The 13,601-nt window shown below is 42.5% G+C and overlaps 1 protein-coding gene across 1 annotated transcript; it reads right to left on the bottom strand.

Moving 5' to 3' along the window:
- Nucleotides 1-1,675: 1,675 nt before the first annotated feature.
- Nucleotides 1,676-12,773, bottom strand: LOC124873863 (tetraspanin-1; the record flags this gene model as incomplete). The annotated part of the gene is made up of 6 exons (XM_047374885.1): nucleotides 1,676-1,901; nucleotides 4,062-4,145; nucleotides 4,337-4,477; nucleotides 5,614-5,712; nucleotides 11,023-11,097; nucleotides 12,555-12,773. Coding segments are annotated over 6 exons (678 nt in total), but the record flags the coding sequence as incomplete, so codon positions are not given.
- Between the last annotated feature and the right edge of the window lie 828 nt (nucleotides 12,774-13,601).

Below are 13,601 nucleotides of genomic sequence, written 5' to 3'. Positions count from 1 at the left end.
GGGGGACCTGCGGAAGCAGTGGACTGAGTCTGGAGTAGAAACATCCAGAGCCACCGTGCACAGGCGTGTGCAGGAAATGGGCTACAGGTGCCGCATTCCCCAGGTCAAGCCACTTTTGAACCAGAAACAGCGACAGAAGCGCCTGACCTGGGCTACAGAGAAGCAGCACTGGACTGTTGCTCAGTGGTCCAAAGTACTTTTTTCGGATGAAAGCAAATTCTGCATGTCATTCGGAAATCAAGGTGCCAGAGTCTGGAGGAAGACTGGGGAGAAGGAAATGCCAAAATGCCAGAAGTCCAGTGTCAAGTACCCACAGTCAGTGATGGTCTGGGGTGCCGTGTCAGCTGCTGGTGTTGGTCCACTGTGTTTTATCAAGGGCAGGGTCAATGCAGCTAGCTATCAGGAGATTTTGGAGCACTTCATGCTTCCATCTGCTGAAAAGCTTTATGGAGATGAAGATTTCATTTTTCAGCACGATCTGGCACCTGCTCACAGTGCCAAAACCACTGGTAAATGGTTTACTGACCATGGTATCACTGTGCTCAATTGGCCTGCCAACTCTCCTGACCTGAACCCCATAGAGAATCTGTGGGATATTGTGAAGAGAACGTTGAGAGACTCAAGACCCAACACTCTGGATGAGCTAAAGGCCGCTATCGAAGCATCCTGGGCCTCCATAAGATCTCAGCAGTGCCACAGGCTGATTGCCTCCATGCCACGCCGCATTGAAGCAGTCATTTCTGCCAAAGGATTCCCGACCAAGTATTGAGTGCATAACTGTACATGATTATTTGAAGGTTGATGTTTTTTGTATTAAAAACACTTTTCTTTTATTGGTCGGATGAAATATGCTAATTTTGTGAGATAGGAATTTTGGGTTTTCATGAGCTGTATGCCAAAATCATCCGTATTAAGACAATAAAAGACCTGAAATATTTCAGTTAGTGTGCAATGAATCTAAAATATATGAATGTTAAATTTTCATCATTACATTATGGAAAATAATGAATTTATCACAATATGCTAATATTTTGAGAAGGACCTGTAGGTCAGTTAGGAAGAACGAAACTGTTCCTATTTGTTAGATGTCGGAATAGTGGGAGAGAGAATAAAACCTGGGGTCAGAGGTTTACATACTCCAAAATTACTGTGCCGTTAGAAATATTGGGAAGGTCCAATGAAGCCATGGCTTTGGAAGCATCTGATTATTCCGGTTGTTTGGAAACGTTTCATTTAAAAGGACGCTCATCGGAAACTCTCGGGTCCCTTGTGTGACATCCTGCAAAATGAAATCAGACAAGATAGCAGCAGGAGAATTATGGACCTCCACAAGTCTGGTTCTTCCTTGTATTCAATATCCAGATGCCAGAGGTTTCCATGTTCATCTATTTAAATAATGATGCAGGTTTAAACACCATGGAAATGTCCAACCATCATGCTGTTAGGGATGGTGACGGCTTCTGGGTCTGAGATCAACAGGTTTGGTGCTAAATGTGGTAATCAACCCCAGAAAAAAAGCTAGAGAGCTTGTGAAGATGCTGGTGAAGCTGGTGAGAGAGTCATTATTCACAGAGAAATGGGCCCTGGACCAACATGGGCCCTAAATGTTAAAAATGACCGTCATAAAACCTAATAGCTGGCCTAAAGTATTTTAAGATCCAAATAAAACAAAGAATTTGTTGTTTTATTTATATGTATTTATAGTTCGTAGATATCAGTAAACGTTCTCTTTGTACTCAATTTAAATCAAGTTAAACAAGTTAAAGCAGTGAGTGAAAGAGAGTGACGTGGCAGCGAACAGCAGCAGGATCTACTGCCCCCACAGTTAGGGAGGAGAAACTTCAGCTGACTTTTCCATCCAGGTGAGAGAACAGGTACATGGAGATGATCATGGCAGCGATCTGAGGAACAGGAGAAGAATCATTATTAGCTGAAAATATTTTTTATTTCTGTAAAGTTTTAGTTTCTCACTTTACTTCCAAGCCGAGCTAAAGTACGAGCTGCAAGGTTCCCAGAAAACTGAATAAAAATGGTAAACCTATCACCCAACTTTTTAACAAATGTTTATAGAAAAGACATAGATCCAGTTTTCTATATGTTGTGGTTCTGTCATGGTTGACATGCTTCCTCAATGTCACACGAACTGACACAAGACCTGCAGAGCGGCGCTGTGTTCCCAGCTTTTTAAAAAGGAATCACAGAAAGCGTGTTTCCACTGAAAGAACTCGTTCTTGAATCAGTTCAGTGCAGGTTTCTTCAAACTTTGGTGTTTTGTTGAAAACTGAGGCATGTTTCCACCAGCTTTGGGAACCAAGCGTACGCCATCAAAAGTGGGCGTGACTCAGCACAGAAGCACCCGCCCCCCCCCCCCCAGGGAGACGTCATGATTTGAGTAGAAAAACCAAATTCTGCGGCGCTCGAGTTGGACGGTTTCTCGTACCCTGAAATTGATTTTTTTTTCCAGTATAAAAATGTAAAACCAGCTTGAAATGATGTTCAGGAATGGGAACAGGCTCCAAACCACGTTGGTGGAAAAGGGGTAGAGCGTGTTCCGACTACCAGGAACCAGGACCTCCACCTGTTCTGGCAACGTTCATTCCAGGTTGTTGTAAAAACATTCAGATTGCCAAAATTAGAAATATCCTGTCCAGGAGTGATGCTGAAAAACTGGTCCCTGCATTTGTTACTTCAAGGCTGGACTATTGTAATTCTTTACTATCAGGATGTCCACAAAATGCAGTTAAAAGCCTTCAGCTGATTCAAAATGCTGCAGCAAGAGTTCTGATGGAAATTAAAAGGGAGTTTTTCCTCTCCACTGTCGCTACATGCATGCTCAGTATGAGGGATTGCTGCAAAGTCAACGCCAGTGACTGTCCACTGTCTCTACATGCTCATCCAGGAGGAGTGAATGCTGCAAGTCACTGACTGGATGCAATCTGCTGGGTTTCATTAGATAGAAAACCTTTTTATCCAATTTGAATAAATAACTGAATCTTGACTGTTTGAAAGTTAGGATCAACAGGAATGTATGAACCTGACTATTGTGAAGTGGCTTGAGACAACATGTGTTGTGAATTGGTGCTATATAAATAAACTGAATTGAATTGAATTGAAAATTGCTGAATATTGGACCATATATTTACCCTCACAGAGCTACAGATGGGTTTCTGTGTGGTTCATTGTGTAGCCCGCAGGTGTTCTGTAGATGAACAGTAAACTTAGGACTGTGTCCGAGTGTCTGGGAGTCTGATTTCTGTAATGACTTGTGACCATGTAGGAAGCCTCCATGTTCAGAGTGACTTCAAGGTTTATTATTCATTACATTACATTTATTCATTCATTTATTATTCATTACAGGATGACAGGGAGTCTCCTCCCTTAGTGGAGAAGTTCAGGTATCTTCACGTCTTGTTCCTGAGGGGTGGAGCTCAAATAACAAGGAATTTAGACCAAAGCATTGCAGTTCCACTTCAGAGAGACCACAACTAAATGGTTTAAGTGTGAAACCAAGGTTCCCTTTAACTACTGTAACGGGCTGTAGGTTGACTTGGACCAGTTATCTCTACTCCAGAACTCTGCTGCAGGGCTTTTAACCGGCAGACAGAAAACACGTGGCCTGGTTTATCGTCTCTTTTCACATTGATTTTAAACCTTGTCCAGCTGGGCATATCTTACTAAAACTGTCTAAGGTCACCGGACATCTGCAGTACTTTCTCCCCGCCTGTGGGACAACTTACCTCGACTCACCTGTAGCGCTCCATCAGAGCTCTTTAAAAGCTCATTAATGACTCACCTCTTTTCTTTGGCTTTTAGTAATGGTTTAGTTTAAATAATTCATTAAATGGTTATTCTTTTTATTTGTTTTACTGGGGCCTTTGGTTGACTAGTTTTGGGTCTGGCTTGTAAAGCACCTTGGTACAACGCTGTTGTTTTTAACGAGCTATATAAATAAAGTTGACTTTGACCAAACTGAACCATAGCAACAGTGGTTTAATTGTTTAGGAAAAACTCCCAGAACGTCAGTCTTCTATGATCCATAGTTTGTTGTTGTGTATTTTTACCTCTAACAGTCCAACTCCGGCTGCGATGCCTCCCACAGTGATGGTTTTTTCTCTCAGGATCTTTAGTATGTGATCAAAGCAGCCCTGAAAGAAGAACCTGACATTAATCTGCTTTAAAAACACAGTGAGCCATAAAACATTGTTTTAACCCTAATCAAACACTATCAAATCAAACTCTAAAGAAACAAAGACAATAATGAACCTCGTTTCTCAAGTATGTCTATCATTACCGGGTCAGTCAGAGAATCAGTACAGACAGCAGGCGGCACACCAACCTGGACAGGTAGGTGTGCCGCCTCGGCTGGGCTGCAGGGGTCGATGTTGTGGCAGCAGCTGGGTGGGAGGCCGTATTCGTTCTGATCCTCAAACTCTGAACCCATAAAGTCGGTGTAGTTGGAAAAACCACAGCACTTCAACTGGAGGGAAACATGCAAAAACACTAACTACACTGCAAGCAAAATAGTATTTAGTTTGAGTTTGTAGAAGTTGCTGAAAAGCCAGTTTTCAGTTTAATCTTTTGATTTCTGAAGGACAGTCAAAGTTTTCTCTGACATATGCTTGTAATCCTGAACATTTTCAGATTAATAATCAGGTTTATTTAGCCTTTTAACCCATGAATCATTCAGCTATAAAAAGCTCCTAGACTCATAGAATGAACCAATGTTGTGGAACGGTAGCAGAGAACTTGGGAAAGATGCAGTTTTAAGTTCAATCTGGGTTACCTTCTGTCTCTGTGTTGGTCTTAGATGGACTGGTGACCTGCCCAGAATGTCCCCTACCTCTCACCCGGTCACTGCTAGAGATAGGCACCAACACCACCACCAGGGCTTCAACCCCCTTGAGCTTCCAAAAGCATATTAGCATTCTTTAGCGTATGTTGCTTTAGGTTAGTTTAGTTTAGCAGAGTTCACTTGAATTTTGCAAGGTGCAGTTTTCGCTTTCCTTAGCTTGTTTTAATTTGCCTTATCCTAGTTTAGCCTCTCTTAGCCTTGCTTAGCTTAGCTTAGTTTAGCTTTATCCTAGCCTAGCTTAGCTTAGTTTAGCTTACCTTAGTTTAGCTTTAGCCTAGCCTAGCTTATGGTACCTTAGTATAGCTTAGCCTCGAACGTTTAGAAGGAGGAACATTTAATCATTTCTTTAGTTTATATCTAATTACTATAACCTTTCATATTAATTAGTCCTGTGAGATTGTAAGAAACATTTTTCTTGGATTTTTGTCCTTTTTCTGAAACACACTTTTATACAGTTAAAGGTACAGAAAAAATGTTGTTCGGTCTGACAGCGCTTCTGTTGTTCTATTTGGGTTTAAAAAAAAGACCAAGCAAGGATAGAGTCAGCAACTAGCCTGATAATGAGTAAAAAGAAAACTGCCATAGTCTAAATAAAACTATAAAATACCTCCAGAGAGCTGGTAGAACTAGACTAAGTCTCCTTTAAAACATTAAAGAAAGTGTGTCTGCCTGGAAGGAAATGTGGATGAGGGATGGACCAGAAGGTTTTGGAGAGAACTATAGGAGACATGATTGGACTGCTGGATGCAAATATCTCTTACATCTGTCATGGTGGTGTTCCAGATCCTGGTGACCATTGGATCAATGCCATAATCATTCTGTAACACAGGGGTCGCCCATGCTCTGAGGATGTTTTCAGCCTGGAAAACACAAACATTCAGATTCATTGATGGGTTAAATTTTCTAATCTGATTCTAAGTTTGTTAGATCTGCAGAGATACCTGGGTTTAGTGAAGCAGATGAAAATCATCACCTATCCCAGCAGCCAGGGTAGTTTTTTGAGGGAGGTTTTCTCCCCAAATCAGAGTAGATATTTTCCCCAGAAAACTGCCCTGGGAACAAGGTAGGACTTCTGGATGAAGCCTGAATTGAATCTAATCTAATCAGCCAACCTTTGTGAAAATATTTGAAGGAAGCCCATATTTCTGCTCACTGGTCACTGGCATCTGAATCGGCTGAGTGACGATGGTGGAGCTGAGCTGGTTAATGTTTCTCCCTCGGCTATCGTTGCACTGGCGGTGATGTGGTGTGTTTGTGTGGTTGGGGGGGGGGCGTGGTGAGGGGAAGCCAGCTCTGGGTGCTTGCCACTGGCCAGGGACCTCTTGCTGGGTGAGTTTGTCCCGTCTTGGTGTGGATCAGGGGTTCCGTTGTGGGCATGGTGCTCGGTGGTGTCTACTCTGTTGCCCCTGTGGGTGGAGGCTGGGGTGGCTTTGCGTGGGGTCTCTTGGATTGCCGTCATGGTGAGCTGTGTGGTGGGGGGCAGGATGCGGTGGTGTGTGGAGCTTGTGCTGTGTGGGTGTGTCTTCGGTGGCTTTTTGGGAATGGAACTCACCTGTAGGGGTGTGCCCCTGTGGGGAGGCGATTCATGGCGTTTGGGTTCGGGGGCATGTGTTCAATATCTGTGTCCTGGTTGGGGATGGCTGTGTGGGAAAATTCATGTTGGGGTTCATGGGGGGCTCATGGGGTTGAAATCAGAATTCATTGAGGGATTGTGACTGTTTCATCCTGTGGTGGCTCTGGTTGGCGGGCTCGTTTGGACCAAGGAGACCCCTCTTTTGTACCTGGCCTCTCGGATGGGGGTCGAAAAAAAGCCACCCTGGGCAACTGCCCATATAGGCTATATGATAAGATTGCCCTTAATAATAACCGTGATCAATCAGAGTTAATGCTCAGATGTTCCTTTTTACACAAATACAGAAATTTATTCCGGTTTTTCCTCACTAAATGTTGCAGTTTTAAATAATTTTTCCGAGCAAAAGCTAAGCATCCAGATGGAGAAATGCTGGAAATGTGACTGTATCACAATGATCAACAAACCAGATCAAACGTTTGACCGGTCTGGCAGCAAGAACCTCCTGATGGACCTGGTTCAGAACAGAGTGTGGACTTCCTTTAGGCCTAGATATAAGCCTTGCAGAATAAATTCATAAAGTATTTCCAACCTCTTCTTCAATAGATCAGGCCACAGCTGCTCGGGCTGTTGGATGCTTTGGTTATTGCCTGATAATAATGTTATCTCATCCCTGATGCCCTCTGGTGGCTGTTCATGGTATGCCATTTACAGCCTCGTCATATTGGATCAAATTACCATCAAATTGGGCCTTTCCACTTTTGTCACTGTGTCTGACATTTCTGCTTCGATTTAGGGAAAATTATCTCCCCATTCTAATTTGAAATATCTTCATTCAAAGTTGAGATAAAAAATCTTTTCATTCGCATCAGATTTATCTCTTTCGAAGACATTATGTAGATGAGAAGCTTGTAAATCTAAATATCTTTCCGTGGGCAGTAAGAAAATCACTGTGGAGCTTTAACTGTCAGGTCTTCCTCAAAGACGTTGGATTTCTGTGGGAGTCAGAGACTGATTTAAGGAGACAGGATTTCTGTCTGTTCATCACAAATTAAATAAATCTTCTCCCTCTCAAAGCACCTGGGAAATAAATGGGAAAAATAGAAATAAATCAAATGCAGCCGAGATGTTTTTCTCATTTTTTATTGTGCTAAACTATGGGGCATTTACATATATATTGATGCTTGTGAAAGCTTCGATCTGGACTTTTCAGTCTGGTTTTCATATTTATCCAAAGCTGAGCTCGCTTAAAGTCGTTTGCTTCCCAGTTTGTCTCTCCTTCCTCTGTTTTTCTGATATGATTAATAATCCATTGTGCTCAGTCCCACAAACCTGGAAGATCTGAACTACAGTATGTGCATGTGGATTGGACGTGTGTGTGTGATGGTGCTGAAGGAGATGCCCCAGGGGAAGCTGGGATATGTACCATAATTAAAATGTGTCTCCCAAGAAGCTGAGAGCAGCTGAGTTCAGAGTAGATTATAAGCAGACGACTAATTCATCACTGTCATTCTCCCTTACGCCTCTCCACCTCCTGCTGAACATGTGCACACAAACTCACACTGCTGCACATGCACAAAGACAGCTGCCTGTGCACATGGGCACCAACTCAGTGCATGTTCAGAACAAAGGCTGCAGGGACAGCTCAGTCATCTTCTCGTTTTGTTCTGTTGATTATTGGTGCTGCACAGCAGGGTGTTCAGCTTCAGTCATGAGGTCCGATGTCCTGCAGGTTTTAGATGTGTCCTCGTTCCAACGCAGCAGAATCAAATGGCTGAATTACTTCCTCAACATGTGGCTAGTTCTGCAGAGTCCTGCTACCAAACCATTAATTTGTTTCAGGGCAACATCTAAAGCATGCAGGATGCTGTCCATTAAAGACACACTGGTTTTCCAAAGATTCCTTCTGTGAAATACAAGAGTTATTTTGGGTCTCATTTTGGGTTTCTAAATTCTTCGACGTTATCTGTTTAAAACAGGTCAGAAAAAATGAATAGATTTCCCTGGAAAAAATCAGTTGTTGCTTTAAAATCTTTGCTGGACTCAAATCAGGGAACGTTTGGATGACCATAAGCAACAGTTTTAACAGCAGCTTTGACACATCTCCATCTGTAACCTTTTCTGTGTTGGGTCTGTAAATACGAAGGGCTCAGGAACAGATGGTAGTCAGTGAGCTTTAACTAAGAACATCCACGTGTTTAAAGTTAGCTGGAGCTGTTTTTCTTCTCCAGTTTGTCTTTTTCAGCTTCCATCCAGTGGTCATCCATAGTTTGGGTTAGATTCGGTTATCTGAATGTCTCAGGGTCTGAAACTAACAGGATGCCGCGGATGACTTGGTCATAAGTTTCACAGGATGGTCCAAAAACTGGAGGAGAAAAATACCCAGCAAGTGACTGGATGAAGTGTCCAGGAACAATTTAAACTCATTCATTTGGGTAGAAATGATGGATTGGCCTCCAGGTGTTCTTCAGAATCTGGTTGGACCAGCTTTGGTTTTGCTTTTTTCTTGTAGTCTGTAATTTTTGGTTTCTTGGTTTAACCATTTGCTTGACTCTTGGCTGCAGAATCTGATCCTGATCTGAGGAGACCAGAAGTCAGCAGAACCTCCTTCAAATATTACAGCTACAAAGAAGAGAGGGTTGGTTTAAAACTTTTGCACAGAACTGTATCTGTGGAAAGTTTTGGGATTAATCCTGAAGGCAGATTTGGAGCGTTCCATTAGTTTTATTTAATGTCCACTAGAGATGTTCCTTATCAGGACCTAAAGGCTTCCTGCAGCCTGTCAGCAGTTTAATAAACTAAAGAGCGAAGCGGTGATGAAGCGTTCAGCTTGTTTAACTGTGTTAGGGTTTGAAAACTTTTGTATTGTTTATCACTCATGTCTGCTCTAAGTGTCTTTCCCTCCTTACATGTCACAGAAAGGGAGATGGGGAGAGGAATGAGTTATGCTTTTATCAGCAACATCTAGGGCCTGGTACCGAGTCATCACTCCCTCTCTCTGTTTAAAATCAAGACACATGAACCCTAACCTTTCTGACCCCACACACACACACACACACACACACACACACACACACACACACCCTGAATGTGTGTTGAACTGTGTGTGAACCAGCATGTATAAATAAAGAGAGAAGGGTGCCAACACTTTGTAGTCTGTACTGCAGAGATACCCTTGCAAGTAAATTGACTGTATCGTTCTTACCTCTGAGTTGACTAATTAATACCTAACAAACTGATTTAAATGGTTTTCAGGCTCTAAAGGTCAGAACAGCAGAAAGTTGAACAGGTTTGATCTTATTATGGTTCCTGCAGCAGAACCAGGAGAAGGGAAGGATGTTGGTTTCATGGGAACATAATGAAGCATCACGGAACCGGCTCGGTCCGAGGGATTAAATTAACAGCATCTGTGCAACTCATCCATCTTCTTATTTCACACCAACAGAAGCCAGTTTCTAACAGGATGCAGAGGCTCTAAACTGTAGTTTGTGTCAGTCTGAGTAAGTTACTCACAGCCAGTTAATTTACCTGTATAACACAGAATACGTCTACAGCCTACTATTGACTTTAATTCAGTTTCATCCTTTAAATCTCAGGCCTTAACGCTACATTTCTGAGGGGGACTCATCCTGACTGTTCCTGTGGCGTAGGGGCAGAGCGGACGGTCCAGGCTCTTTAGTCATAAAACGACAAGTTTTCAGGGGAAACCTATAAATAAAGACGTTGGAGCGGCGCTTGGTTAAAACACTTATTAATGTGTTTGTTTTTCTTCATGACCCAGTTACCACCGTATGGTTTGGTCTGATGTTTTAGTCTCACACAATAAAACTAAGTACATTAAATTGAGCTTTACTCTAGTATACTTGGAGTCACAGTAATTATCAGTGTACTTTAAATATTAAAAGTCTGCAGTTTTTGAATCAACTGTTTGCCATAAAGTTCATGTTTGGTTTGGTGGGAGCAAAGCTGCCATGGTTTTGCACATGAAACACGTTACATGTGTGTGTTCAAGAAGGAATCGCCATGAACTGAAGATGGGTCAGGTCTTAATATTGTAGCCAGTACCTTAACAGAACCCTACGGCTTTTTGATGTTGAAGAAGGAGAGATTCTGCTACTGTCTTCAAATCCGTTTGCAGCTGAAACTCTTCTCTGTTCACGGCAGCAAGCATCGGATCAGCACATCTTCTCCAGGCATGAATCTTCTGACCTCCTCCATTCTAAAACCTTCTAATTAGTATATGTGGCTCTAAACGGACGCAGGGCTTTTCTGTGTGTGAGAGATGGGGACAGATATGCAAATGAGCTGTTTTGCATATAAAATGCTTTAGCTCCAGAATTCCAGAGTAATAAATTGCTCCGAGTCAGAGACGGCGCTGGTGCCCCTGAGGCGATCCTGCGGTCATTAAGTATCTGGATGTAGTGAGGCAGACATGAAGTCAGTAATTCACTGATAGCTCTGCGCTCTGATGGAAAATTTACACACAGATAAAATCCAAACTGTGAGAGAGTTAAAGAGCGAGAGATGAGCAGGGAGGAGAGGAATTCACAGATTAAGGTTGACATAGTGAAGAATAGGATGGAGAAGGAGTGAAACTCACAAATGAAGAGTAGGCCAGGGCCACGACTCCAGCTGCCACCTCAGAGATGAAAATAACCAGGATGATGGAGAAGAACTGCAGGAGAAAAGCATTACAGGGTGTCACAATAAAGGCGACGTTATGCTGATCAGGCTCAGCTAACCACAGTAACATGTTGGTCTTCATCTGCTCGGCCCGTTGCAGCTGCTGCTCATGCAAGCCTGACTCGCTGCAGCACCGTCAGTCAGCTCCAGGTGGACATGATGGGACTCTGTGTGGGGACTGCGCTGCTCGTTAAACTCGCTGCAGCGAGCTAAGCGGCAGTTAGCCTCATTGTTAATGAACAGGATGATGTGAGCTCTGCTGTTTGGGGGAAAACAGAGCTGATGTGGAGATTAGCTGAGCGACTGATGATCAGACTGATTCGTAAATCCAAAAATAGTTGGTTTAGATATGTGGTTGTGGTCCAATATTACTGTAACTTCTTTCAGTTAGAAGGTTTCCATTAGGTCACATCACAGCGTTTCAATCAGGTTGAGGTCTGGACTTACTGCACCAGCTTGGTTCTCTCTTTTTTCAGATGTTCTGTTGTAGATCAGGTGCTGTGTTTGGGATTTGTTGTCCCACTGATGACCCAATTTGGACCAAGCTTCAGTTGATGGACAGATTGTCTCACATTTAACTCTAGACACCTTTGGTCTACAGAGGAGTTCATGGTCAATCAATAACTGCAAGGTGTCCATATCCTTTAGTTGCAAAACAAGCCCAGACCATCAGCCCTCCACCTCCGTGCCTGACAGTTTGTATGAGTTAGTTGTTCTGATTTTCTGTATTTTGTTTCTCCAAACATAGCATTGTTGGTCTCATCTGTCCAGATGTTTTCCTTCATTCAGATGCAGCTTTGCCAACCTAAGTCCTGCTGCCATCTTGTTTTTAGAGAGAGGAGGCTTTCTCCTTTAACCTTTCCAAGCAGCCATATTGGTTCAGTGATTTTCTAAATGTCCTGTCATGACCTTTAACCTTTAGCCTGCAAACCAAGACCTTTAGAGTCTGAGATGGAGCTCCTGGTTTTTGATCATTTCTCTGAGCTATACGCTCTGACCTTGGGCTGAATCTGCTGGGACGTCTGCTCCATGGAGGATTGGCAGCTGTCTGAAATGTTTTCCTGTTGGGAATAATCTCTCTCTCAGTAGAATGATGGACCTCAGATAGTTTGGAGATGAACTTCTAACCTTTTCCAGCTTGAAGAGCAGCAACAAGGTCACTGCTGATGACTTTCCTTCTTGGTATTGTGTTAACACACCTGCAGGCATGGCAGCAAACTGCCAGACCTTCAGCTTTTATAAAGGTGCTCAAACTGATGAAGATCAGATGATGAATGTATTTGATGAGCAGCACTAGAGCGCTATGGATTCTCATTATTCATGTTAACGCTTTGGAGAAATATCGTTAAATGATGACAGTTTAATATATCCTTGAGTCATTGTTTGTAAAGCTAGACTTGTTTCTTTTGCACAGGTAGACCCTGAGGTTACCCCTCCACCCCTACTCACAGTCAGCTGGAGACACTTGCTCTCCTTGCGAACCCCACAGCTTCCCAGGAGTCCCAGCAGCACCAGTGTGGCCCCAATGGAGATGCAGAATAAACCAATGTTAATCAACTGCAGGAACTGATTGGAGAATGGCGCCAGAAGGTGGAGGAAGGGATCCCTATCTACAGTCAACCATATTCCCACGGCGAGAAGAGACAGGCCACTCAGCTGCAGGAGGAAAAGCAGATTTCAGTATGTCGTGGAAAAGAATGAAGGAGAACGGAAAACCAGACCTACTTCCTATTAGTAAAAAGCAAATTTACCTGGGACTGTTTCAAATGTAACAAATCTGCAGCCAATCAGAAGGAGGGAATCTGAAGATCACTGGATCTTTTTTCAATGTTTTTAATACTGATGAACAGTTTTTCTCAGTGTTTTAAGATTGTTCCTTTTATTACCTTTGTCATTTAAATTTTACTGTACAGTATGTTTAGCTTTTGTCTGCAGCTGAAGCAAATCATTTTTCAGGATATTATTAATAAAGTTTACAACCCACAAACCAACTTAGCAAACCACCAACTAACCAAATAACAAACTAATAAACGATTATAAATGATAAATGAAATTAATCATTTAAGTAACTGTTTCACCAATCCTCCAACCAACAATCCAGCCAACAACCAACAAACGTATCCACCTCAAACGATTAAGGAGGCAACCCATTAACCAACTAACTAGTCAATCAAGCAAGAAGGAAACTAACTTTCATCAAACTAATTAAGAATCCCTTAAACCAGCCAAATAACCAGGGAGGCAACCCATCCACTGAATAAGCATGGTCACACCAACCGACCGACCGACCAAGCATTCACTCTTTCTGAAGGAGGATAAATCAGTAAACTTGAACTGATTCAGAAATGTTTACCTTGATTATTGTTTGAAACCAGGAGGTTTAACGGATCCCTTTATCTTAAAAGCTTCAGTGAAACTAACGTTTTGTTTTAAAAGCTTTAAATGTAAATGTAGGTTTTATTGGGACCATCAGACAAAGATTTTCTGGTCATAAGA

Source organism: Girardinichthys multiradiatus, chromosome 9, assembly GCF_021462225.1.
Source record: "Girardinichthys multiradiatus isolate DD_20200921_A chromosome 9, DD_fGirMul_XY1, whole genome shotgun sequence".
NCBI classification, from domain to species: domain Eukaryota; kingdom Metazoa; phylum Chordata; class Actinopteri; order Cyprinodontiformes; family Goodeidae; genus Girardinichthys; species Girardinichthys multiradiatus.
This window is presented reverse-complemented; position numbering and strand designations above follow the sequence as displayed.